This window comes from Canis lupus, chromosome 16, assembly GCF_048164855.1.
Source record: "Canis lupus baileyi chromosome 16, mCanLup2.hap1, whole genome shotgun sequence".
NCBI lineage: Eukaryota > Metazoa > Chordata > Mammalia > Carnivora > Canidae > Canis > Canis lupus.
In genome coordinates this window covers 38708167-38734004 of record NC_132853.1, presented here as the reverse complement: position 1 = coordinate 38734004, position 25838 = coordinate 38708167, and the positions used below count along the sequence as shown (strand labels likewise).

At 42.9% G+C, this 25838-nt stretch overlaps 1 protein-coding gene across 1 annotated transcript; it reads right to left on the bottom strand.

Annotated features, from left to right (window-relative positions):
- Window positions 1-292: 292 nt before the first annotated feature.
- On the bottom strand, window positions 293-24622 carry CASC3 (CASC3 exon junction complex subunit). The gene is made up of 14 exons (XM_072780437.1): window positions 24308-24622; window positions 23912-23939; window positions 23559-23596; window positions 9701-9859; window positions 9459-9610; window positions 8793-8969; window positions 7361-8046; window positions 5332-5396; window positions 4565-4679; window positions 4224-4322; window positions 3753-3967; window positions 2667-2789; window positions 2460-2523; window positions 293-1995 (listed from the first exon to the last, which is right to left on the bottom strand). Exons 1-13 carry the CDS (start codon window positions 24536-24538, stop codon window positions 2500-2502), a joined length of 2112 nt encoding a protein of 703 aa, XP_072636538.1. The 5' UTR covers window positions 24539-24622; the 3' UTR covers window positions 293-1995; window positions 2460-2499.
- Between the last annotated feature and the right edge of the window lie 1216 nt (window positions 24623-25838).

Here is a 25838-nt window from a genome sequence, read left to right as displayed (position 1 = left end):
TTACCCTGGGAAACTCTCCTGCCAAACACTATCAAAGGCAAAAAGGAGAGCTACCTTTCATTAGTTTTTCTGTCCATGACACTTCCAATCTAAGGGATTGCACGGTATCCTAACATGTAGTTAGGAAAAGATAACTAATGGGAGTACAGACATACCTATGGGCTCATCTCTCAGGAGTTCCATTTCACAAGTCTTGAGTTGGCTTGAGTTGTGACTGTGGCTCTAGGGGAATCAGCAAGTCCTCTCCTATCCCTCCCAAATCAAGACTCATGCAAAACACTGGCAAAGGAGCCAAGTTTACAGTCTAAATTTTATTATCTCGAAGTCACAATGCTGATCACAAATGTGCACCCTTTAAAATAGTAACAAACAATAACAACACACATGGAGAAATTCTTGCAACAAAACACAGTGGACCAACAGAGACAACTGTCACAGTGTCTTAAGGTCTGGGAATCTGGGCATGCTGCCCACAGGCTTGAGGAGACATCTTCAGGTTTAAGGCAAAGGGGACAGCCTACAAAAGGCACAACCACCAGCCACTCCTGGAAGAATCTCTTAGTTATTTCCTCCTTGGGGCTTACAGCTTGAGTGCCTCTCCCCACTCCCCACCCCACACCTGTGACTCAAGAGTGGTTAGATCAGCTGCTGGAGAGAAGGAATAGAAACAGTGACATTACTTGGGAGAGACAGAGCCACCACCATCTCCCTCAGGTTCTGTAGGACAGGGACAGTGGCCAAGTTACCCCTGGCAGACACAAGTGTTGCAGCAATAGGAATCTCTTCTGCAGAGGCAGTGCCATGGATAGGGAGGAAAAGAGGGGAGGAGCCCCTGCCCTGAAAGTGACTGGTTTCCTTAGGCCTGAAGCCCAAATGTGGTATCTTCTGTTTTCAGGGACAGGAGCAGAACTTGGGGGAAATCAGGTAGTAACATCTAAAACACTTGTAGCAGGAAAGACATGGAGAAGACCAACTGCAAAGTATTGGGTAGACTGTTTGCTGGACAGTGTCTGCCTCTAGAGAGATGCATTGGTCCACTGCAACTGGAAAGGGGACATGATAGGAGGAATAGAAAGAGAAGCAGGGCCCCCTAATTCCACTTACCTCAAAGATTGAGCCCTGAGGACTATGTGAACACAGACCCCTAAGGTGCAAAGGCTTACTCCACTTTCCCTTTTTCACAAAAGCATCTGGTTTGCCATCTCTCCCCACTGTACAGACTTTGCCCTCAAGTAGAGGACTGACGCCTACCACAGTACAGGGACTGATGGAGGCTCAGATTCTGGAAAACTGAAGTCAAGAAGAAGGGTTCCTACCACACACTTTGAGCTTTTCTCCACACAATGAGATACTCTGTGGACGGCTCTGCTTCCATAGGGTTAGAGGAATTAAGAAAATCCAAGTATACAATAACAAAGGCCAGCCAAAACCAAAAGGCCACCTCTTTGCAGACTTGGTGCAGGAAAACTGGCTGGTAAAATATCAATTATCTGGGATGCAGGGAAAAACCAAAGGAGAAACCAGAGGAGCTAACAAATAGAAGGATGAACTCGTCTCATTTAAAGGCAGAGAAGAAAGAAACTAAAAGAATATTAATTTAAGAATAGCAAGCTAGGCTTTAAAAACAAACATCTTAGGAAACAAAATAAACAGGAAGGAAACTTCCCTGGGAGAAGACACTTGAATTTCCCAGGAAAAAGTGAAGAGTAAAAAAAAAAAAAAAAAAAAAAAAGGGGCGGGGGGGGGCGGGGCTTCTAATCTACAGACCCAGAAGCCTGAGCTCACTGGATCTCTGCTCCTCTGAGCACAGCCAACTCAAGTAGAGTGGAGATGGGAGGAAGTCCACTTGTTTGTCCCTGTCTCCAACAGAACCTATCCTCAGAGGAGGGCAGGGGTCCTCCTCCTTCAGCTGCTTGCTGGTAGGAGCCACCCTATATCTTTGAAGCCCTCCTGGTAGTAAACAGCCAGTTGTATTTCTCTTCTTTCCTGGGTTCTCTGACAGGGGTGGGGAAAAGGGAAGAATCATCAAAGTATTAATGGATCTTCTGGGCATTTACAAGCTGTTTTCAAAAAGCCACATTTCTAAATATTTGTGTTTTAAAGTCCCTAACAAAACAACAATAAAATCCCCATGGTCTTTCTCCATATCCTTTTAAACTGGCTTTGCTGCAAAGACGTCAAATTGATATTTCCCCTTTCCCTAAAACAAAATACCCTCCTGCATTTTTTCCTTGCAGCTTCCCAAACAAAATTCTGTCAATTTAACAATGGTTTCTGCTTCAATCCTGCTCAGTGCATTCACAAAACAAAGCAGCTGGCAAATTTTGAGACTCATGTAAACCTCCCCATAAGGTATCTCGGGATTACAACTTAAATCATTAATTAGGGAATTGTTATGCAAGTAAGCATAAGCATTAGTTTCAAAAATTTGCAAGAATCATAGTATATTATATACTTACTTTTATATGTTGTTTGATTTAAAATATTTAGAAACTCATATTAACTGGAACCCCTGCTTACAACCTGAAATAACAAAGTTAGAATTTGTTACCAGTTATTTAAAAAAAAAAAAAAAAAAAAAAAAGACTATGGAGACACATCCAGAAAAGGAGAGAAATCTTCTAGGGAAAAGGAAAGCCCACTGAGGCTGGAAGCAGCTCTCATACCTCAGGTGGTGGGGGCTTGATGGTGACTGGCTGGGGAGTCCTCCGGGGTGGGGAGGGCTTTGGCTGCACCTGCTGCTGGGCGGGGTTATAGTAGGTCACTCCTCCATATACCTGTGATGGGGCCTGGGACCCCAATAAGGCAGAAGAAAAAGTTAGTGATAAATTCACCTAAACTATGATGAACAGGAAACATCATTCAGGCACAAAAATAAAAGAGCTGAGGAACTTTATAAATCTCTAAGCTGCCCCCCTTTAAAATAAGTGATTATTCATTTCTGCCTTACTATATCCTAATTATGTTATGGTTCCTACTTCTTCAAAGTACTACTTAGTTTTCTCTAATTCCTACCATCAACTGAAAAATGGAAGAGGCTGAGCTCAGTGGTGACACCTCACATACCAGATGGTGTCAACCTGTTTGGAATTAAGAAGTACATGGAGGAGGCAGCCCCAGTGGTACAGTGGTTTAGCACCACCTGCAGCCCGGGGCGTGATCCTAGAGACCCGGGATCGAGTCCCTTGTCGGGCTCCCTGCATGGAGCCTGCTTCTCCCTCTGCCTGCTGCCTGTGTCTCTGCCTCTCTCTCTCTCTGTGTGTGTCTCTATGAATAAATAAAGTCTTAAAAAAAAAAGTACAGGGAGGGGTAAGAATAATATATCTTCTTTATTCAACACTTTATTTTTTTTTTAATTTTTATTTATTTATGATAGTCACACAGAGAGAGAGGCAGAGACATAGGCAGAGGGAGAAGCAGGCTCCATGTACCAGGAGCCCGACGTGGGATTCGATCCCGGGTCTCCAGGATCACGCCCTGGGCCAAAGGCAGGCACTAAACCGCTGCACCACCCAGGGATCCCTATTCAACACTTTAATGAAACATCATTAAAGAAACAGAAGAGAAGAGATGATGGGCATTACATAAGCTGCATTTCTAGCTCCTGACCACCAAGAGGTGTCCTGGCGCCACATGCAAAATCAGTGGCACTGAAATGTTCTCTCAAATTCTTTAACCATTCTCCCCATACCACATCCTTGTCTGATTTATAGGATGTGTACCTAGGAAAATCTGCTCATTAGCCATCTTACCTGTGTATTAGGATACAGATGAGGAGGCGGTGGGGGAGGCAGTGCCCCTGGAGCATAAGGGTAGCTGGGATTACCAAAGTTCATGACGCCTGGAGCAGAAAAGTAAGTAGGAGCAAGCAACTGCTGAGGTGGTGGCTGTCCTGGAGACATGGACACTGGTGGGGGATAGAGGCCTGGATTGGGCAGAGGTGCCGGTGTCTGGTGGGGATGTAAACCTAGACAAGAAGAGAAGACAAAAACGGAAATAGAAGATGACACAATTTCCCTAGGATGGTCTGGCTGCCCTGCTCAGCACAGACAGACTCAGGACGGAAGTCCTCAGGATGGACCCAAGAGGAGTTTGCTGCCCAAGCAACCAGAGCGGCCAACCCTGTGAGCAAGCAGTACAGAACTCAGGAGGATGGAGTTTGTGAAGCCCCCAACACATATCCTCATGTACTGGAAGCATACAAGCAGAGGTGCAAAGCTTACCTGGGTGGGGAAGGTGCATTTCTGGCTGCACAATCATGCCCTGAGGAGGCAGTGGGGCAGGGCTGTCACCATGGGTATAGATTGGTCCCTGGAACTGCACTGTAAGATATCACATTGGGACTCTCATAAACTCTCACTCTTCATATCACATGGACCAATCTCCTTGTCCCCCAAACCCTTTAAAAGATGGTCTCAATTTTCCATGTGAAGAAAACAGCAGCCAGAAAATGTTTGATAATCACTGTGAGAAGTCAGAAGGGAAATTCAGGAGGCAAGAAGCTGGTTTCTTAGTTCACTTCATCCTACTAAGAAAGGTGCCTGAACAACAAGAAAAAACTCACGTGGATCATAGTAATGGCCTTCCATGATACTGATGTGCACAGGAGGAGCAGGGGGCTCTGGAACAGGTCTTTGCCGCTGAGAGGAATAGCGTTTGGCTCGCCCACCCTGGACACCCTGAAATAAAGAGGTCTGAGCAGAAAGACTCCCAGAGGGCTGGCTCTCATATCAGGTCCCCCTTCCTTTAAAGGTAAACACACACTTGGTACATGGAACATGTTTAAACAGTATTTGCAAAATGAGGGACTCCTGACTGACTCAGTCAGAAGAGCATGCAACTCTTGATCTTGGGTCTTTTGAGCCCCAGTGGGATGCAGAAATTAAATATAGAAAAAAAAAAAAAAAAAAACAACGTAAAAAACAAAAAGAATAGGGGTGCCTGGGTACGTCAGCCAGTTAAGCATCTGACTCAATATCAGCTCAGGTCACAATCTCAAGGTCATGAGACCAAGCCCCATGGTTGGGTTCCACTGTGGAGAATTGCTTAGGATTCTCTTTCTCCCTTTCCCTCTGCACTTACTGCCTTGCCCCCTGCCCTGTACTTTCTTTCTCTTGAAGAAAAATAAAGGAGTATTTGCAAAATGAATTGAAAAACCAACAATATACATCAGGATCTGAACGAAGACCTTGCTACCCTTTCTGGAGAGCCAAATTAAATATGGGTAAATCAATGGAAAACGGACTCCAAGACCTTATCTTGGTTTAAACAGTGAACAAATGATGCATGCAACAACCCCCCTCCCCCAACTACTGCTTTCCCTTTCTGTACCATTTCTTCCATCCGGTTAAACTGAGGTGGAGGTCCTGCTCCCATGTGTATATGGTTGGGCATACCTGTGATACACCAAAAAAAGTCATGGCTACAGAGAAAATAGGTATGAGTGGGACTAAAGAGAACATCAAGAAAATGGAAAGTTTAAGAATCCAACATAGAAAAATGCTTTCTTCTTTAAAACTAACAAAATTCCTTTTAAAGTAGCTCTGCTTCCTGTCAACACCAGCATTTGGAAATTTGCCCCCACAGACTGCAACCTTAACACATCAATAACGCCTTTGAATGTGAAAAGAAAAAAAGACTTCAATGAGAAAATGCAAGTTCAAATTTTTCCCACCAAATCCTTCCCTGTATAGAATCTCTAGGAGGTTAAAATTACACAGAATATTATCAAACATATTGAAAAATCTCAGCCCTTCTGTGCAACAACTGGACATTCTGTGAATTTGCTCGATTATCCCTGACCACAGAGTTCTGGGCTAGACGTTCAGGAAGATACCCACCTCTGGCTGAAAATGACTCAGGATAAAAAAAAAAAAAAACAAAGGATATTTTAGAGACTGTCTTCCAATGGTAATAAAATACCAGTAGAAGGATATACTCCTCCACCCAAAGATCAACTCCAGGTCCAATTTAGGCTACACTGGTTTTTGGTATTTAAAAATCATGCACATTGGGATGCCTGGGGGCTCAGCAGTTGAGCATCTGCCTTCAGCTCCGGTCGTGATTCTGGAGTTCCGGGATCAAGTCCCGCATCTGGCTCCTTGCATGGAGCCTGCTTCTCCCCCTGCCTGTGTCTCTGCCTCTCTCTATGTGTCTCTCTGAATAAATAAATAAAATCATTTAAATAAATAAATACATACATACAAATTTAAAAAAATAAATAAAAATTATGAACACCAGAGAAGGATGCTGAAACTCCCAGTCCAAATGAGGATTTACAAACTTTAAGTTCAAATCAGATTTCAGAAACTAGGGACTCTTGGGTGGCTCAGTGATTGAGCAGATGTCTGCCTTTGGCTCAGGTCATGATCCTGGGGTCCTGGGATCGAGTCCTGCATTGGGCTCCCTGCAGGGAGCCTTCTCGCTCTGTCTATATTTCTACCTCTCTCTGTGTCTCTCATGAAAAAATGAATAAAATATAAAAAAAAAAAATTTCAGAAACTAAGGAAAAGATCCTCTGATCTACCTGATTGGAGGGAGACAAAAATAGATGAGCAAGAGCGGTGGTAGATAGGTCCTAGTTTCTAGAACTATGCAGTCCAATGTGATATCCAGTAGCCACATGTGGTTATTTAAATTTCAGTTTATTAAAATTAAAAGTTCAGTTCCTCAGTCACTCTGGCCAAATTAGAAGTAGTCAAAAACTTCTTATACTATAGAACATTCTATGGTGCAGCCTAGCTCTACATTAAGGAAATTAGGCTTTCCTTTCAAAGAGATTAGAATATTCTCATCCAAATGGTCAAAAGTGTAAGTTTCTGCCTTCAAATTTATTTTATTCTATTATTATTTTTTAAGATGTTATTTATTTATTCATCAGAGACAAAGAGAGGCAGACACAGGCAGAGGGAGTAGCAGGCTCCATGCAGGGAGCCTCATGTGGGACTCGATCCTGGGATCTGGGATCACGCCCTGGGGTAAAGGAAGATGCTCAACTGCTGAGCCACTCAGGCATCCCTGCCTTCAAATATTTAACCATTAGCTCATATAATAAGAACACTGCCACCTTCTTCCAACTTTTCCTACAGAGAATGGGTAAAAGAGTCTGCATGCAGGAGCTCAATACTAATGACTGGTCTGGTAATAGGAGGCAAAGTAGTGGGGGGTAGTCTTAGGTAACAGATAAAAACTCTCTGAGGTCTTTGGATGAAAATACCTGTGAATCCATCCATTTCTTTCAGTTAATGAAAACAAAGATATCTGTCAGACCCCATTTCTCTGCATGGGGGGGTCTAAATCCCATGCCCCCAAACTCAGTGATGTATAGGGAAAAAAGCTAGTCAAACCCTAAGGTACCTACTTCGAAGCTCACGTGGTTGCAGGAACGAAGGTTGCCCTGGACTCCAGTTCTGTTCTGTTATGTTTAGTTGTGCCACATCTTGCTCAAGTCCACTTGTAGTAGAATCCACTGAAGCCTCCCAGTTTCCAGTCTTAGCAGGTGGAGGAGGGGTCGTTTCTGGGACTGGAGGTGCTGGGTTCAGCCCTTCAGGTGGAGGGGGCACCTCCTCTGCAACCTTGACTGCATCTCCAGCTTTGATTCTGGTTCTTCTTGCCCGGGAGTAGGATTTCTTCTCAACAGGCCTGTCAGGGGCTGGTGGTGCAGTATCAGGGGCAGCAGCTGGTATCTCTGAGACCGCCTCTTCCTTCTCGGGACTGCCGAGCACTTCAGCATCAGCTTCTGGAGATGGGTCCCTCACAGGAGTCTGCTCTAGGCGCCGTGATCGGTAACTGCTTTCATGTTTAACAGTCTCACCAGATCGGCCACCGTGCTGCCCACCAGCTTCCACAGGCCTAAAACCAGCACGACCTTCCTTGAAGCCCCCAGATCGAGAGTAATTCCTGGGAGCAGACATTCGGCCAGTACCTGCAGCGTTCCTGTTGATAAATGTCCTTGGTGGTAGGGTACCCCCAGGACCCTGGTGGCGATGGGACTTGTTTGGCCGCTCAACAATCCAGTTTGGATCTCTTTGTGGAGGACTCCCAAACCTGAATAAATGGAATGGCAAACGTCTTAAGAAAAGAAATAACAAAAGAGGCCACTAGAGGATTGCCTTGGTGGCTTAGTTGGTTAGACATCTCCCTTCAGCTCGTCATGATCCCAGGGTCCTAGGATGGAGTCCCATGTTGGGCTCCCTGCTTAGCAGGGAGCCTGCTTCTCCCTCTCCCTGCCACTCTTGTGTTCTGTCAAATAAATGAAATTTTGAAGAAAAGAAAAGAAAAGAAAAGAAAAGAAAAGAAAAGAAAAGAAAAGAAAAGAAAAGAAAGGAAGAAAGAAGGAAAGAAAGAAAAGAAAAGAAAAGAAAGAAAAAAGAAAAAGAAAAAGAAAAAGAAAAAAAGAAAAGAAAAGAGAAAAGAAAAGAAAAGAAAAGAAACGAGACCACTACAGATATAAACTGAGGGTTAGGGAGACTTCCCATATCCCTCCAACCACTAAGTTATAAGTTGGAATGGCACTTTGAAAAGCAGAGTGTTGGGGTACCTGGTGGCTCAGTCAGTAAAGCGGCTGCCTTCAGCTCAGGTCATGATTCCAGGGTCCTAGGATCAAGCTCCACATCTGGCTCCCTGCTCATCAGGGAGCCTGCTTCTCCCTCTCCCTGCCCCCAGCTCATGCTCTCTCCTGCTATCTCGCTTTCTCAAATTAATAAATAAAAATTTTTTAAATTTTTAAATTAAATTAAAATTCAGAAAATAAAAAGAGTTCTTTCTACAAATATAACTCCAAATTTTCTCACCTGGGTTTCCGGATTCTTCGGGGTTTGATGTCATCAGGATTGTGAGCTGAGCGTATGTCATAGCCATAAAGAGCAATGAGCTCCTGTCGGGACTTTGGAGCTTGTTCATCTTCTCGAAACTTGTCGTGTTCCCAGCGACCTTCATCCTTCCATAGCTTTCGCTGACGCCCCTTGGGTCTGGATAAAACCAGGGAAAAGTGTCTGAGGTTGGCAGACTCTGCCAAATAAAGATGTTCATGAAAAAAAAAGAGGGTTGGGGAGGGAAACGGTAGAACACTTCAAGGGTCTCCCCATCTTCCCAGATGGATTATATAAAACCAAGAGAAAATCACGGCACCTTAGGGCCTGCTGGGCTCAAACAGAACAGGGAGAGAAATGAGGAAAGACTTTACTTTAAAGTGCTGGGTGGGCACCTTGGAAACATCTCTCACCTATACAGCAACCTACACATGTACTTCATGTCCCAGAGGCTTGAGCCTCAGATTAAGGAGGGCAGTGGAAGTGTGGGTCCAGATCCCAGCTCCTCCACCAAGAATTACCAAAAAACTTAAGCCTCACTTTCCTCATTTGTACAAAAGGGATAATCATAATAACCTGAAAGTACTGTGAGCAGTAAATCAGCAAAGTGCCTGGCCTATAAATAGAGCAGCAACAAGTGGCTCTTACCTGACTTCCTCCTCCTGAGTTTGCCCTCGAAGATCATGCTCAAAGAAGAGTCCTTTCCGGGGTATGTATGCTGGGTTCTTTCGATCTTCATCATCATCCAAATGCTTAGGGCCTTTTTTACCCACTTTGTTCTCCACAGGTTCTGTGCTCTCCTGGAGGACAGATAAAGGGCTTCTTATTCTCTCCAAGGTTAAGAGCCCTTATTCTGACCCCCAAAATGGAGGCCTCTGGTGGATACTGACCTGCCCATCCCCACTCTGCCTCTCTCCAGTCACAGTGCCTTTGGTGTCAGGCTTTTCTTCTCCCTTCTCTTCTTTGGCTGAAGAGTTAGCAGCATCATTGGCTTCTGATTTCAGCTCTACTTTGGAGTTTTCCTCTTCACTATACTCCCCTTCTTCACCCTGAAAAAAGTTTCCTTGTCAATTGGAAATGGTGCATTTTTAAATTTTCCATTCTTTAGGTTATTTTCTAATGAACTTTTACTATAATTAAGAATTAAAAGCAAACAGGGAAGCCCGGGTGGCTCAGCAGTTTAGCACCACCTTCAGCCCAGAGTGTGATCCTGGAGACCCGGGATCAGGTCCCGCGTGGGGCTCCCTGCATGGAGCTTGCTTCTCCCTCTCCCTGTGTCTCTGCCTCCCTCTCTCTCTTCTCTGTGTATTCTCATGAATAAATAAAATCTTAAAAAAAAAAAAAAGAATTAAAAGCAAACACATCAATACTCTTACTAAAATTTCTAGAGAACGGGGCACCAAAAAAAAAAAAAAAAGAGCACAATAAAAAAATACATATAATATATACACACATTTATACAGATGCACATAAGCTTCCCAAGAAGATATTCAAGGAAATGTTAACAGTGGTAGCCTCTGGGGAAGAATCCTAGGAGATACGAAAAGGAGGCTTTTTTTTTTTTTAAAGATTGTTATTTATTTTTCAGAGAGAAGCAGAGGCAGAGGGAGAAGCAGGCTCCCTGTGGGGTGCCCAACGCAGGACTCAATCCCAGGACCCCACAATCACAACCTGAGCCAAAGGCAGATGCTCAACCACTGAGCCACCCATGTGCCCCTGAAAAGGAGGCTTTAACTGTCTAGCATACAGAAAGAGATTAATCTTTGATAATTTACCTCCATCTTCATGAATTGTTTCTTAAACACGCAGGACCTAAAAACTACACTCTAACTCAAGTTGTGAATTCTCTCATCTCAAAATGGCTTAGGGCAGATTCTCAACCTTTTAGATTGTGTGGACCTCTTTTATGCCCTAAAATTTTCATGGATCTCCACAGACAAGAGCTTAATATAATATCCACTGACTGAAAAAAAAAAGTATGATGAAAAACTCCTATATATTCAGTAATATTCCAAAATAAACTTATATTGTATTAATTTATATATTCAAAAACAGTAGTCCATAAAGGTGGAAAATGTATAATTTAGTCTATAAATAACATTAACTGAACTAGTGAATTTGCAAACTCTTCATAATAATCCTATGATTTCTCAGGCACTATTTACCTTCAAATTGGGAAACAGTGGCTTACATTTTTTGTATCCTGATAGGAATACTCAACTTTCTGTAGCATGAGATCCTCCTAGCCAACAATTCTGTCCAGAATGATATAATTATAAAATTCTGACTTAGAAAATTTCAGAAAACTTGTGTGACCATTCACATTTTCTTTTTTTTAGAGATTCTATTTATTTGACAGAGAGAGAGAGAGAGAGAGAGAGCATAAGCAGGGAAAAGAAGGAGAGGGAGTAGACTCCCGGCTGAGCAGAGAGCCTGATGCAGGGCTTGATCAAAGGATGCCAGGATCGTGACTTGAGCCAAAGGCAGATGCTGAATGAACTGAGCCGCCCAGATGCCCCTATTTTTTTTTTTTTAAACAGCACAAACTATTTTTGTCTTGCCTTTTTTTTTAAGGATTTATTTATTTGTTTATGATAGACACACAGAAAGAGAGAGAGAGAGAGGCAGAGACACAGGAGGAGGGAGAAGCAGGCTCCATGCCGGGAGCCCAACATGGGACTTGATCCCGGGACTCCAGGATTGCGCCCTGGGCCAAAGGCAGGCACTGAACCACTGAGCCACCCAGGGATCCTATTTTTTTTTTTTTTTTTAAGATTTTATTTTGAGAGTGGGCAAACAGGAACAAGGGGAGGGGCAGAGGGGGAGAGAGAACTCCTCACTGAGCAAAGCAGGGAGCCTGATGCGAGGCTCAGTCTCAGGACCCCAGGATCCTGACCTGAGCCAAAGGCAGATGCCCAACCAACTGAACCACCCAAGTGCCCCTGACTATTGCATTTTAGAAATGAAAACCAAGCCTGTGTGCTCTCTCACCTCTCTACTATTCCTTCCCTCTCCTGCCACATCAATATTAGACAATCCTGCTTGTGATGGAGAAACTGCTGGGTCTGTTCATACAGAGGAGCGCCCTTAGGCCATCTTCTAAATAGGGGCCACCAGAAAGGGTCAGGTAAGAGAGGTGTGGCTAGTTCTAGGCAGGGAAAAGGAGCAACTAAAGCTCATGCTGAGGGAACTGGCTTTAGAATACTCTCATTTCACAGACTTGTCAGGATTTGGACCTCCAGAGGCACAGCTATAGGCTAGGGTGGGCAGTATGTTTAGAAACCCGAAAAGACACAAAGAAATGGGTTCAGGGGAAGGTGGGCTAGTCCCCATTGTTGGGTTAACAGGTCATAGTGCCAATTATCCCTCTGCCACCTGGTAGATATGTGCACATTGGTCTTATTCTCCTACTGGGTCTGATACCTGACCTGCACCAGACCCTCTCAGAACTCCAGACCCAGACTAAATCAGAAATGTGATCCAAGGGGATTCCTGGGTGGCGCAGCAGTTTGGCGCCTGCCTTTGGCCCAGGGCGCGATCCTGGAGACCCGGGATCGAATCCCACATCGGGCTCCCGGTGCATGGAGCCTGCTTCTCCCTCTGCCTATGTCTCTGCCTCTCTCCCTCTCTCACTGTGTGCTTATCATAAATAAATAAAATAAAATAAATTAAAAAAAAAAAAAGAAATGTGATCCAAGAGTCCCACTGTAAGATTCCTGATGAAGCAAGAAGCTCTCGAGCTCTAAGTTTCTGCCGTTTCCTTAGATAGAGTGAAGTCTGTCCAACTGGCCCAGAGAAACCAATTAACTCCTTTTCCCTGCTCAGCATTCAGGTATCTCAGCCTCTACATGTTCTGGGTGAGGATTCCCAAAGAGGTGATACTGTTGTGAAACCCACAATTTGAAGGAGACCCCACACCAACCCTACAAGGATTAAGCCTTTACCGATAGCTTTTTAATAACCAAGTACCCTTAATTTTTCTCATTTCCCCTCAGTCACAAGAGGTTACCTTCCTTTTGAGATGGGGAAGGGTGGGTGGTAATCATTCAGTTATTTCCCTGATCCTAAGTTCCCTGTATGTTCTGATGCAGAAATCCCAAGAGTCTCGTTTAATATGTATATGGACCTTAATTTATCAGTCCCCACCAAACACACATACACACACACAGACTAAATTCAAACATCTCAAAATAGTATTGGAATGATTAATGAGAGAACTTTGTTTTATGCTCTACCCTCTCTAGGCCATGGTGGAATGTCAAATGAGGCAACTCTTTTATTCCAAATGAAAACACTAATTTTGTTTCCAGAGCAGGACAGAAAGATACAAACATTGTAATGCTGAGGAGACTCCAAATTAGAGTCAAAATCTGGTCTAATGAAGCCAAAAAGTGGCTATCCTTGGACCACACTGCTTTTGCTAAGGGTGGACATCAAAATCCTTTTCCAGAGACAAACTCTCCTACTGCTAATTGTACCTTCAATGGACACTCTTCCCAACTCTGAAGCCTAGCTCTCCCCTAAAGCAACTGCTTCCCTGGGAGCATTCTCACACAGAGTTTTAGCACATTCTTTCGTGCCCTATATATATCAGACTATGACGTGGAGTTTGTATCTTCCTCATTCTCAAAGTCTTTTCCAGATCTAAGTTCTCCAGCCTCATTTTTTAATTTAATTTTATTTTTTTTGTTCCAGCCTCATTTTAAACTCCTACACCCCTGAGGCTCCTGTCACCTAACTATAACTCTATGCCCTGGGTCAGCCCACCCTGCCACTGACTTGGAAGACCAGCAAGGTGCTCAGTCTTCATCTCTGCTACAGGCATTTGTTTCCATGGCCACACTCCAGACAAGTCTTATCTAGAACTCCTATACGTTTTTAAAGTAGGCTCCATATCCAGCATGGGGCTTGAACTCATGACCCTGAGATCAAGAGTCACATGTTCCGCTGACTGAACCAACCAGGAGCCCTTCCCACACATTTTATTTACTTATTTAGATTTATTTGAGAGAGAGAGAGAGAGAGAGAGAGAGAGAGAATGCATACATATAAGAGGAGGGGCAGGGAAAGTGAGAGAAAATCTCAAGCAGACTCCATGCTGAGCAGAGAGCCTGATTTGGGGCTCCATCTCACAATCACTCGAGCCAAAAACAAGAGTTGGGACACCACTCTTGTGCCATCCAGGCGCTCCTATACATTTCACTTTTATGCCATATATATATTTTTTTAAAGTGCCATCCAGGGATCCCTGGGTGGCGCAGCGGTTTGGCGCCTGCCTTTGGCCCAGGGCGCGATCCTAGAGACCCAGGATCGAATCCCACGTCGGGCTCCCGGTGCATGGAGCCTGCTTCTCCCTCTGCCTGTGTCTCTGCCTCTCTCTCGCTCTCTGTGACTATCATAAATAAATAAATAAATAAATAAATGTGCCATCCAGGCGCTCCTATACATTTCACTTTTATGCCATATATATATATATATATATATATATAAAAGTAAACCTGCTCCTCTTTAAAAGCTCTTAAGTACTCCTTTGATCAAAACTGCCACATGCAAAAAATGGGAAGTTAGACCCTTACCTCACCCTGTATACAAAAATTAACTCAAAAAATGGTGGTATAGCCTGTTAAGTGCCCAACTCTTGGTTTTGGCTCAAATGGTGATCTCTGGGTAGCGAGACCAAGACCCCCATCAGGCTCTCAGCTAAGTGAGGAGTCTGCTTTAAGACTCCCTCTCTCCCTCTACCCCTTCCCTCTGCTTGCTCTCTAATAAATAAATATAAAAAAAATAAATAAATAAAAAAAATAATAATAATAAATAAATATAAATTTAAAAAAAATTAGGGACACCTGGGTGGCTCAGTTAAGGTCTGCCTTCAGCTTAGGTCATGACCCAGGGTTCTGAGATCTAGCTGCACATCAGGTTCCCTGCTCAGTGGGAAGTCCGCTTCTCTCTCTCCCTCTGCCCCTCCCCCCAATCATGCTCTCCTTCTCTCGCTCTCAAATAAATAAAATATTTTAAAAAATTAACTCAAAATGGATTAAAAACCTAAATATAAGAGTTAAAACTATAGAACTCTTAAAAGAAAATGTAGGAGTTAATCTTCAGGATTCTGGTTTTGGCATGGATTCAGCAAACCCTCCTAGATATGACATCAAAAGCAGAAGCAAGGGGTATCTGGGTGGCTCAGACGGTTAAGTGTCTGTCTTTGGCTAGGGCTATGATCTCAGGGTACTGGGATCAAGCCCTGCATCGGGCTCCCTGCTCAGCAGGCAGTCAGTCTGCTTCTCCCTTTCCCTTTGCCCTGCTTGTGCTCGGTCTCTCTCTCTCTCTCAAATGGGGGGTGGGGGGGGGAAGCACAAGCAAAAAGAAAAAACAGATATATTGGACTTCATCAAAATTGAAACCTGATGTTATCAAAAAAAAGAAAACCGGGCAGCCCCGGTGGCGCAGCGGTTTAGCGCCGCCTGCAGCCTGGGGTGTGATCCTGGGGACCCTGGATCGAGTCCCACGTCAGGCTCCCTGCATGGAGCCTGCTTCTCCCTCTGGCTGTGCCTCTGCCTCCTCTGCTGCCCCTCTCTTTCTGTCTCTACGAATAAATAAATAAAATCTTTAAATAAAAAAAATAAAAATAAAAATAAAAATAAAAATAAAAATAAAAATAAAAATAAAAATAAATGAAAACCGACAGAATGGGAAAAAAAGATTTGCAAATCCTATATCTGATAAGGAATTATATCTAGAATATTTTACAAAGAACTCTTACAACTCAATAGATAGACAACCCAATTAAAAAGTAACTGAATAGGTATTCTTTTTTTTTTTTTTCTGAATAGGTATTCTTTCCAAGGAAGATACACAAATGGTCAATAAGCACAAGGAAAAATTGCTCAATATCATTAGTCACCAGGGAAATACAAATCAAAATGAGGCACCATTTTACACCTACTAGGATGGCTAGAATGAAAAAGTCAAGGCACGACCATTACATCCTGGCGAGTATTTGAAGAAATTTGGAATTTCCATATATTGCTGTTGGGAATGTAAAATGGTCCAGCTGCTTTGGAAAATAGTTGGACAGTTCCTCATTCAATTAAACATAGTTACTATGAGGCACCTAGGTGGCTCAGTCAATTGGGCATCTGACTTTAGCTCAGGTTGTGATCCTGGGTTCAGGCCCTGCTTCAGGATCCCTACTCAGTGGAGTCTCTTTATCCCTCTACCCATCCCTTTCCCTGCTGGTGCTTGCATGCACGTGTGCTCTCTCTTTCTCATATAAATAAAAAGGAATCTTTGAGAAAAAAACAAAAAGACTAAAAAAAAAAAGCCCACACAGTTACCATATGACTCAGCAACTCCATTCCTAGATACAGAACCAAGAGAAATGAAAGCATAAATCCAAAGAAAAAATTGTACACTGATGTTAATAGCAACATTATTCATAACAAAAAAAAAGGAAACTCAAATGCCTATCAATGAATGAATGGATAAACAAAATGTGGTATATCCAAACAATGGTACACCACACACCACAATGTTACTGAGCCATCATAAAAAGGAATTAAGTACTGATACATGTTACAACATGGATAATAATTGTGAAAACATAATGCTAAATGAAAGAAGCCAGTCACAAAAGTCCATATGTTATGATTCCATTCAAATGAAAGGCCAGAATAGGAAAATTCCTAGAAACAAAAAGTAGATGTGTGATTGGGGGATCCTTGGGTGGCTCAGCAGTTTGGTGCCTGCCTTCGGCCCAGGGCGTGATCCTAGAGTCCTGGGATCGAGTCCCATGTCAGGCTCCCTGCATGGAGCCTGCTTGTCTTCTGTGTCTCTGCCTCTCTCCCTCTCTGTGTCTCTCATGAATAAATAAAATCTTTTTTTTTTTTTAAAGATTTTATTTATTTATTCATGAGAGATGGGGGGGCGGGGCAGCAGAGGAGAAGCAGGCTTCATGCAGGAAGCTCGATGTGGCACTCGATCCCGGGACTCCAGGATCACGCTCTGGGCCGAAGGCAGGCACCAAACCACTGAGACACCCAGGGATTCCTAAGTAAAATCTTAAAAAAAAAAAAAGTAGATGTGTGATTGCTTATGGACCAAAGGATGAGGATGGAAAAACTAGGGGGCGGGGAGAAACAAACGCTAAAGGCAACAAGGTTTTTTCCAAGGTGATGAAAATGCTCTGAAACTAATATTGTAATAGTTGCATATATCTACATATATACTAAAAACCACAAAATTGTACACCTTAAATGGATAAATTATAAGGTATGTAAATTATATCTCAATAAAGCTGGGTTTGTTTGTTTTTTTAAGATTTTATTCATTTATTTGAGAGAGAGCAAGAGTGAGAGTACATAAGCAGACCTAGGCAGAGGGAGAAGCAGGCCCCACGCAGGGAGCCAGACGTGGGACCCGATCCCGGGACCCCAAGACCACGCCCTGGGCCAAAGGCAGGCGCCAAACCGCCAAGCCACCCAGGGATACCATTTTTATGCCTATTCTTACTTAGTTATTCCTTTACCCTCTCATCTCCAACCTAAGACAACCACTTCTTTAACCCTCCCACCTTCTCCCTATCCATCCATCTTCTTCCACATTCACCTTCCTCTCTCTTTAGTTTCCACAGCCCACTTATTTCAATCACTACTAGATTCCAATCACCAAGTCCCCTGCCACTCCCTTGTGCCCAAGACTGGATCAACTAAAATGTCTGCCTTTTCTAGGTCTTCAGTCAGACCATTAAACATCAACAAAGAGGTTTAAAAAAAAAAAAAAAGGGATCCCTGGGTGGCGCAGCGGTTTGGCGCCTGTCTTTGGCCCGGGGCGTGATCCTGGAGACCCGGGATCGAATCCCACGTCGGGCTCCCAGTGCATGGAGCCTGCTTCTCCCTCTGCCTATGTCTCTGCTTCTCTCTCTCTCTCTCTGTGTGACTATCATAAATAAATAAAAAATATTAAAAAAAAAAATTCCTATAACTTCATACATCAGTGCCACCTGCAACCTCAACCACTCAAACCTCCTGGAGTCTGACAATCCCTCCCCTTCCCTCCAATAAATTCCCGATTCAATGTTTTTCCTTCTACTTCATGAGGAAAACAAAATGAAGAAGAAAACATCTCCCTCTGCCTAGGTCTCCACCTCTCTCTCTCTCTCTCTCTGTGTCTCTCATGAATAAATAAATAAATCTTTAAAAAAAAGAAAAAGAAAAAGAAGAAGAAAACAACAGTTTCCTCCCCCATACATCTTTCCTTCCCACCTCTCTCTAATTACAATGGAAGATGTTTCCCTTGACTGGTTCTTATTTCCTCTCACATTGTCAATCAAGGACACCAGTACACTTACTATCTACTCTCTCTCTTTTCTTTCCCTTTCTACTTCTTCCTTCAATTTTGAACCATACTGGATTCTCCAACTTGAAAAAATAACCACCAAAACCTCTCTTGACCTCACAGTCTTCCTTCCAGCTACCATCTCTCTAGCCTTCTTTTCACAGTCAACTTTCTTTAAAAAATTCTCTTGGAGGATTCTGGAAAACGGCAGCAGCATAGTTTTTGATCCCTTCAAATCTCCACATGAAATTATGGCTTCTAGGCAGCAAAATCAAAGTCCTAATTTAAACCCTCTGAACAACATTCACAACAAAGTAATAATAAAGGAATAAAGGAATAAAGCACCAACAGCCATAAGACCTGCATCAGACTACTGTCCTTAGAGCACAGAATTGAGAACAGGAGAATCCTAAACTAATCAAACCAACATTTAATAGAAAGCTAGGGATCCCTGGGTGGCGCAGCGGTTTGGCGCCTGCCTTTGGCCCGGGGCGCGATCCTGGAGGCCTGGGATCGAATCCCACATCGGGCTCCCTGCATGGAGCCTGCTTCTCCCTCTGCCTGTGTCTCTGCCTCTCTGTCTCTCTCTGTGTAACTATCATGAATAAATAAATACAATCTTAAAAAAAATAAATAAATAATAGAAAGCTAATCTGAGAACAACAGTTCCAACTAAGAGGGATTTGACTATCTCCAATAGCATTTGAACGTGAGGGTCCTGCAGTAAAATGCACTGAAAGGGTTGGAGCTAACACCTCTGAAATCTTGCAACTAACCTAGCTGCCAGGGCTCCCTTCTAGAATAGGGCCCCATACCAAAGAAAAACTTGAGAATCAAACTGAGCAGGAAAGGGGCAAAAGAAATGAAGAGAAGCTATAAAACAAGTTAGGGAAGGGAACAAGAGCAAAAAATCTCAGAAAGCAAGCCACCATGGTTCGTTCGTTCGTTCTTTCTCTCTCTCTCTCTTTTCTTTTTTCTTTAAATTTAAAAAATTTTTTTAAAAATTTTTAAAAATTAAAAAAAATTTTTTTTTAAAAAATCAGCAACACAAAAATAGAGATGTCAAATTCCATATAAACTTATTACGAGGAAGAAATAAGTAGAAGAGCATTCCTAAAAGAAAATATGCCAGAAAGACAGGCTCATATCATATCAAAATTCTAACTTCTATTTCAAAATGAGCTAAAAAGACATTAAGAAGCTTATGTAAGGCATGAAAGAACATCAATCAAAATTAGAAAAACTCAAAGATTAAACCAAAGAACTAGGAAGGTATTACAAAGTCTAAAACTAGAAGGAACACAAGAGTGAATAACCACAGTAATAACACCTTAAGTAAAAATAAAAAGTGCTACCTCATTAAACCTCTCATCTCCCTTTTACTCTTTGCAGGTAACTTTATCACTGACTTTAAAATATTTAAAAATATTTTGAAAAATCAGAGATGAAGAAAAAAAGGATGAGAGAGAAAGGGTCAAATACTGAAGACTGCCATGGATAGGGGTTCCATGACACAGAGTAGAGTACATCTCATATCTGTGAACACTGATCCAGAAAAACCACCACCAAGACAAATCTTTTTTTTTTTTTTGACAAATTCTAACATAATTATCAGACCTTAAAGAAAATATACTGGGAATATCTAGACAAAAACAGCAAGTGACCTCTAAGGGAAAGAAACTGATTGTCAGTTTTGTTCAAGATAAAACAAACTCAGGGAGTGATCCTAGAGTTCCAGGATCGAGTCCTTCATCAGGCTCCCAGCACTGAGCCTGCTTCTCCCTCTGCCTAAGTCTGCCTCTCTCTGTCTCTCATGAATAAATAAATAAATAAAATCTTTAAAAAATTTTAAAAAAGAAATGGGATGAAAAACTAACCTGCAGACTAAGAGACATCAATTTTTTTAAATTGTGAAAGGAGTTATTTATTAAAGATTTTATTTGTTTATTTATGAGAGACACAGAGAGGGAGAGGCAGAGACAGGTAGAGGGAGAAGCAGGCTCAACGCAGGGAGCCAGATGTGGGACTCGATCCCAGCACTCCCGGATCACGCCCTGAGCTGAAGGCAGACACTCAACCGCTAAGCAGCTCAGGCGTTCCGAGACAGATCAAATTTTAATAGGCAAAACTGAACTGTAGTGTCTAGGTATACATTTAGTAACCAAAAAAAAAAAAAGCAAGCAAGTAATGCATTACTATGAAGTCAGGACACCAGATCTTTTTTCTGAATCTAAACTAGTACCGTCCGATACAATTCTAGAATGACGGAAATCTTTTTATCTATGCTGTCCAATATAGCAGCCACTGGCCACACATGTCTATTAAGTACTTAAAATGTGGCTTTGCAACTGAAGAACTGAAGTTTTAAGTTTAACTATAGAGCCACATCTGGCTGGTGACTATTGTATTGGACAGAGTAGAACTAGGCTTTCTTCTCAATTGTTAGGCCATATTACTATATATTGCCATTTCAAAGTCCCACAGGCCTCAATTTCAAAACATCCAAAACTTCACCCATCAATGTCCTCCATGAAATCTCCTGGGTCTCATTCTTAGGGAATAACATCATTCATCAATTTGGGCATCCTTTTGACTCCTTAATTCAAGCTCCTTAGTCAATCAATCAAGAAGTTCTGTTAGTACCACCTAAACATCTCTCAAATCTGAGTCCCACTGCCATGTCTCTTCTTTAGGGCACCATGATGTTCTTTGGCTTATCCTAACAATCTCTTAACGGTTCTCCATGTCCCAAGTCTTGCTTCATTCCCCATAATGAGACCTTCAGTAGCCTTCTTTCTCATTATTAGGATAACAACCAAACTCATTTACATACAGAATAGTGAGATGCTATAAATTCACAATCACCAAACCTCACTGAACACTCCATACCGCCTGACAATGTTTCCAGGGTTTCCATTCTCTAGTGACTACTGCAAACATTCCTCACCCCAAAACTTCTCATCTCCCTTTTACTCATTGCAGATAACTTCATCACTGACTTCAGAGAAAATAAGGCATCTCATTAATCACCACATTCTGGGAATTCCATAACCTAAATAACTTTCAATTCTGTCCACTTCTACTTTCACTGCTACTACTCCACTCCAGTCCATGCTTACTGCTTCCTAGACTTCCATAATAGCTTTTTTTTTAAAAAATTATTTTATTTTGGGGATCCTTGGGTGGCTCAGTGGTTTGGCGCCTGCCTTCGGCCCAGGGCGTAATCCTAGAGTCCCGGGATTGGGTCGGGCTCCTTGCATGGGGCCTGCCTTCTGCCTATGTCTTTGCCTCTCCCTCTCTCTGTGTCTCTCATGAATAAATGAATAAAATCTTTATAAATAAATACATACATATTTTATTTAAATTCACTTTGCCAAGGCACCTGGGTGGCTCAGTGGTTGAGTGTCTGCCTTTGGATCAAGTAGTGATCCCGGGGTCCTGGGATCCAGTCCTGCATCAGGCTCTCCGCAAGGAGCCTGCTTCTCCCTCTGCCTATGTCTGTCTCTCATGAATAAATGAATAAAATCTTTTAAGTAAACAAATACAATTTGCCAATATACAGTATACACTCAGTGTCCACAATAGCTTTAACTAGCTTTCCTGCCTCCGATCTTGCTCCCCTCAGATCAACTATCATTGCAAACAAAATAATTGTTATAATAATTCTCAATGTTATTGTGCATAAGCATCAATCCAGGATTTGTTAACATAAATGCCGGAGTCTTCCCTCCCTCTGCAAGATTTTGTTTCAGTAGAACTGGCCAACTGAAAAAAAAAAAAAAAGAACTGGCCAACTGGATTTTCTTTTTTCTTTTTTTTTCTTTTTTTTTTTTTTTCCAACTGGATTTTCTGATGCAGGAGTTCCTTAGTTCTGAAAAACACTTCTTTAAAATTTAAGTCTAATCCATATCACACTTGTTTAAAACCTTGTTATGCTTTCTTACTTCCTTAGAATAAAATCCAAATACATTCTAATCAGGCTTACAAGGTATTTTAAGATTTGGACTCAGACTCATCATTTAGCCCCAGTCACACTAAACTTTTCATATTCTCCAATTTGTCATGCAGTCCATCCCTTCTAGACCTTCTTCCCAAACAGTGTTCCCTCTGCTTAGAATACTGCCTGGCTCACTCCTACTCACCCTTCAAGTCTCTATTTCAACATCCCATCCTCTAAGCGTTTCCAAACAATTCATTGCCCCTGCCATGTGCTTCCAAAGCGCCCTGTGCTTCTGATATCACGACACCAAACATTACTGTAATTACTTGCTTAAAGTTGTCTATTTTTCCCCAGAATGTAAATTCCAGGAGAGCAGAACTATGTTTGTCTTTTATTCTAGTGCCTTGTACAACTCCTGGCATACAGCAGGTGCATAATGAAGAAAAGGAACAAGTAAACCCCTTCATGATCTGATCCCTGTTCACTAATTAGCCTTTATTTCTGGTATCCATCCTAACAATATTCCAGCCACACCAAACTACTTCCAAGTTTCCAAATATTCAGTTTTCTCTCCTGTGTCTGGATTTTCACAGCTGTTGTTCCCTCTGCCTAAAACATGGCCTAACTCCAACTTATTCTCGACGGCCTAAGATGGAGTCAGTACTCAGCCATTAACACCCTGCTTAAGCTTAAGCCTATCCCCAGCAGTTGTCACCAACTCGTAGGACTGCCTGCATGTTTATCTGACTTCCTAAGTCATTCCTAAAGACAGAAATTTTAGTATAGTGTTTGCTGTTGCATCTCCAGGATGTAATGGAAATCTAATATGTAGTAACAGTTCTACAAAACTTACAGAATGAACCTTTGATCCACAATCCAATTCCTCCTGCCCATAACCTCATGACCCAAATTCCAGAAATTAGGACTTTATTCAACCCCAGGAAACAAATAGCATCTCTAGTAGTTCACCTAACCAAAACAAATAAAGTCACAAAAGCTTGGCTTATGGATATTTTCTCCTGAATTTAAGGAGGGAGAAAGCTCCCTAGAAACAGGGATATTTCTGATACAAACAACTCAGGATCCTCTCCTTTTAAGGTCTTCACATACACTTGGAAAAAAAAAAAAATTCAATTAGCTGGTTTCACTTCCTAGCATAAAAGGAACTCTTATTCTGTGAAGGGCTTCAGGATGTTCTCATTCTCTTATTTAGAAACTTATTTTCTTCAGACAGGGTGAAAAGCCAACTACTAACAGTACTAACACATGAAACCTGATGTGGAATGCACCAAACTTCTCTCACTCTAAATAAACAAGACCTTTAATAACAGTTTTTGAGAAGCATAAATGAAGAATGCACAAGAGAAATAACAAGGAGGTCATGGTACTTTTGAGTATACACGTTCTTAAAATACATCAAAAAATTTCCAACCCATATACCATAGGGAAAAAAAAAAGCCTATCACACTCACTTCAGAGTCTTCTGCACTTTCATAATCCGACAGAACAGCTGAAAGGAAACAGAAATATGTAAAGAAAAAAGTTATTACTCACTGCTTTTTGAGTCAAGCTAAGACCCTCGTTCAATTCTGACATCAATCTATCAGAGAGAGAAAATCATAATTCCCAGTTACAAATGGGAAACAGGCTCAATGAGTGATTTGCCCAAGATCATACTGCTAAAACGTAAGCTTGTAGGCATTGTGTTACAAAGAGCCACTCAGTGGTACCCGCCCCCAAATCCTTAACGGTCTGAGAGGATGTCAACTGGTGGAAATAGGTGATGTGAGTTGACGGGCAAAATACTTGTCATGATGTTACTCACCATCGCCCTCGATGCCATCTTCACTCTCCTGAAGGAAAAAAGATGACATGATTTAGTTCCTTGATACCCAGAGGGTGGGGAACTGAAAACTCAACACAAAATGGTTGAAAAGGGAGATGAGAAAAGGTACATCTTTAACAAGTAGCAAACGAGGGAGGTCCGGTCTCTTCACTTCCAGCCCCAATTTCTGAATAAAGATCCTCTTTTCACGTGCAGCGGGTCTGCCCTTCCCCCAGAAACCCCAACACCACCTCCTCCCTCGGGGCTCCGGATGCACACTGCACTGGGATAGCTCTCTTCTCTAACACAATACGCCCCAGCATCTACCATCAACTCCCAGCGTCCCTTCACCACCTACACCCCGCCCCCCGGCCCGGCCCACCCGCGCGCACTCACACATTCCGACTCCTCAGCGCTCTTGGCCCCCCCGCTCTCCACCCGCCGCAGATGAAGGGCTCCAGCTCGGCCTCCGCGCTGGGAAGGCAGAGAGCCGCTGCCACCGCCTCCTGCGCTACCGCTGCAGCTCCCGCCGCCCCGCGCCGGGGAGCCGCCGCTGTCTGAGCCCGAAGCACCAGACTCCTCGTCCTCCGTGTCCTGCGAAGCGCGCTGCCGCCGCCGATCCGCCATCTTACGGAGAACGGCCGTCGCCGGCCAGCTCCTTACGTACCGCGCCCGTCGCAGGGGCTGCCGGGAGGCTCGAGAGCTAATCCCAGCATGCTTCACGTGCGACACGGGCCACCGCGCTTTTCAGGGGGAGGGGCTAGGGGCGGGGCTGCCGCCCTGCGGCACATTTGCAGGCGAGTGGGATTACGTAATCGGTGACGTACCGGGGGCGTTCCGCGACCCCGTCTTCCCTCGAGTAGGCCCCGGGCGTGGGGAGCTGAGCTCCGGGCAGCCGCCTCCGGTTCCTCGCCCAGCCATCTTGGGCCTTCCGAGTGGAGGGCGCCCACCTGCTACAGCTTCGCTGCGGCATTGGAGCTGTTTCATAGTTTTCTATTTCCGTTTCTCATTTCTACCTACGTTTGAAGCAGATCATTTTACTGCATTCGTTTGCTCGGTAAAATCAGTCAAGGTAAACCTCTAAAGCTGTTGTGATGTATCAGATTTGCCACAGCAGCCCATTTGAAGCTAAAAGGTGAAGGAGAAAGCAATTGTTTGCAGTGAAGCTCGAGGACTTAGTGTTGCATCACTACCATGTTTTTGTTTTCTCATTTCCTCATCTTGTATCTTCCCACCCCAGCTATCACCTCTTCCAAAGTGCAGGCTGGTATGATGCCAGACTCAGCCAAGATTTTGGAACTGATTCTAAAAGAGATGATGATGGGAACAAGCGTTGGTTCAGTATCTTGACATGATTTCCTTCTTAAAGGTTACCAGACCGGTAGATGAGAGGAATGCTTGGGTTTTGGCAAGACATGGTCAACAATGAAAAAAAAAAGTCTTAATTTCTTTGGACCATAATAAATATACTCAAGATGCATAAGCTAAGTGATTAGCATACCTACAGGAGTGCACGTTATTGATATGTATCAAACAGAGAAAGGTCACTATGGCAAAGCACAGGATTCTGTCCTCTGTAGTATTTCTTAAAAACTACATGGCTAAAGATCTGATATTTACCAAATTTATAGACAATATGAAACTAGAAGCCAATCTGAATGCCTTCATAGATAGATTCAGGATCTAAAAGGATCTCAACTAGTTAAACAAGGGGCCAAATGTGACAACTTGTAAATCCAGCTCCAAAACCCAGCTGCCAGAGTTCAAATGGAGGATGTATGATTTAATAAGTGTTGGAAAGAAAGGAAGATCTGGAGGATCTTTTCTATCATAAGGTAAATTGATGCAAATGAAGCTGCCAAGTTTAGTGTCTAAATAAGGAAAGCGATAACCTGCCACTTTACCTTTCAGTTGTTTGGTCTGGGTT

What these genes read in the sequence shown, in the direction of transcription:
- CASC3 (XM_072780437.1), bottom strand. Translation starts at nt 24,538, where the DNA reads ATGGCGGATCGGCGGCGGCAGCGCGCTTCGCAGGACACGGAGGACGAG. An exon ending in ACTCAGGAGGAGGAAGTCAG is followed by an intron (nt 8,970 to 9,458) that starts GTAAGAGCCACT and finishes GGTTTTATCCAG; the next exon opens with ACCCAAGGGGCGTCAGCGAA. An exon ending in TTAACCGGATGGAAGAAATG is followed by an intron (nt 4,680 to 5,331) that starts GTACAGAAAGGG and finishes TCTTTATTTCAG; the next exon opens with GGTGTCCAGGGTGGGCGAGC.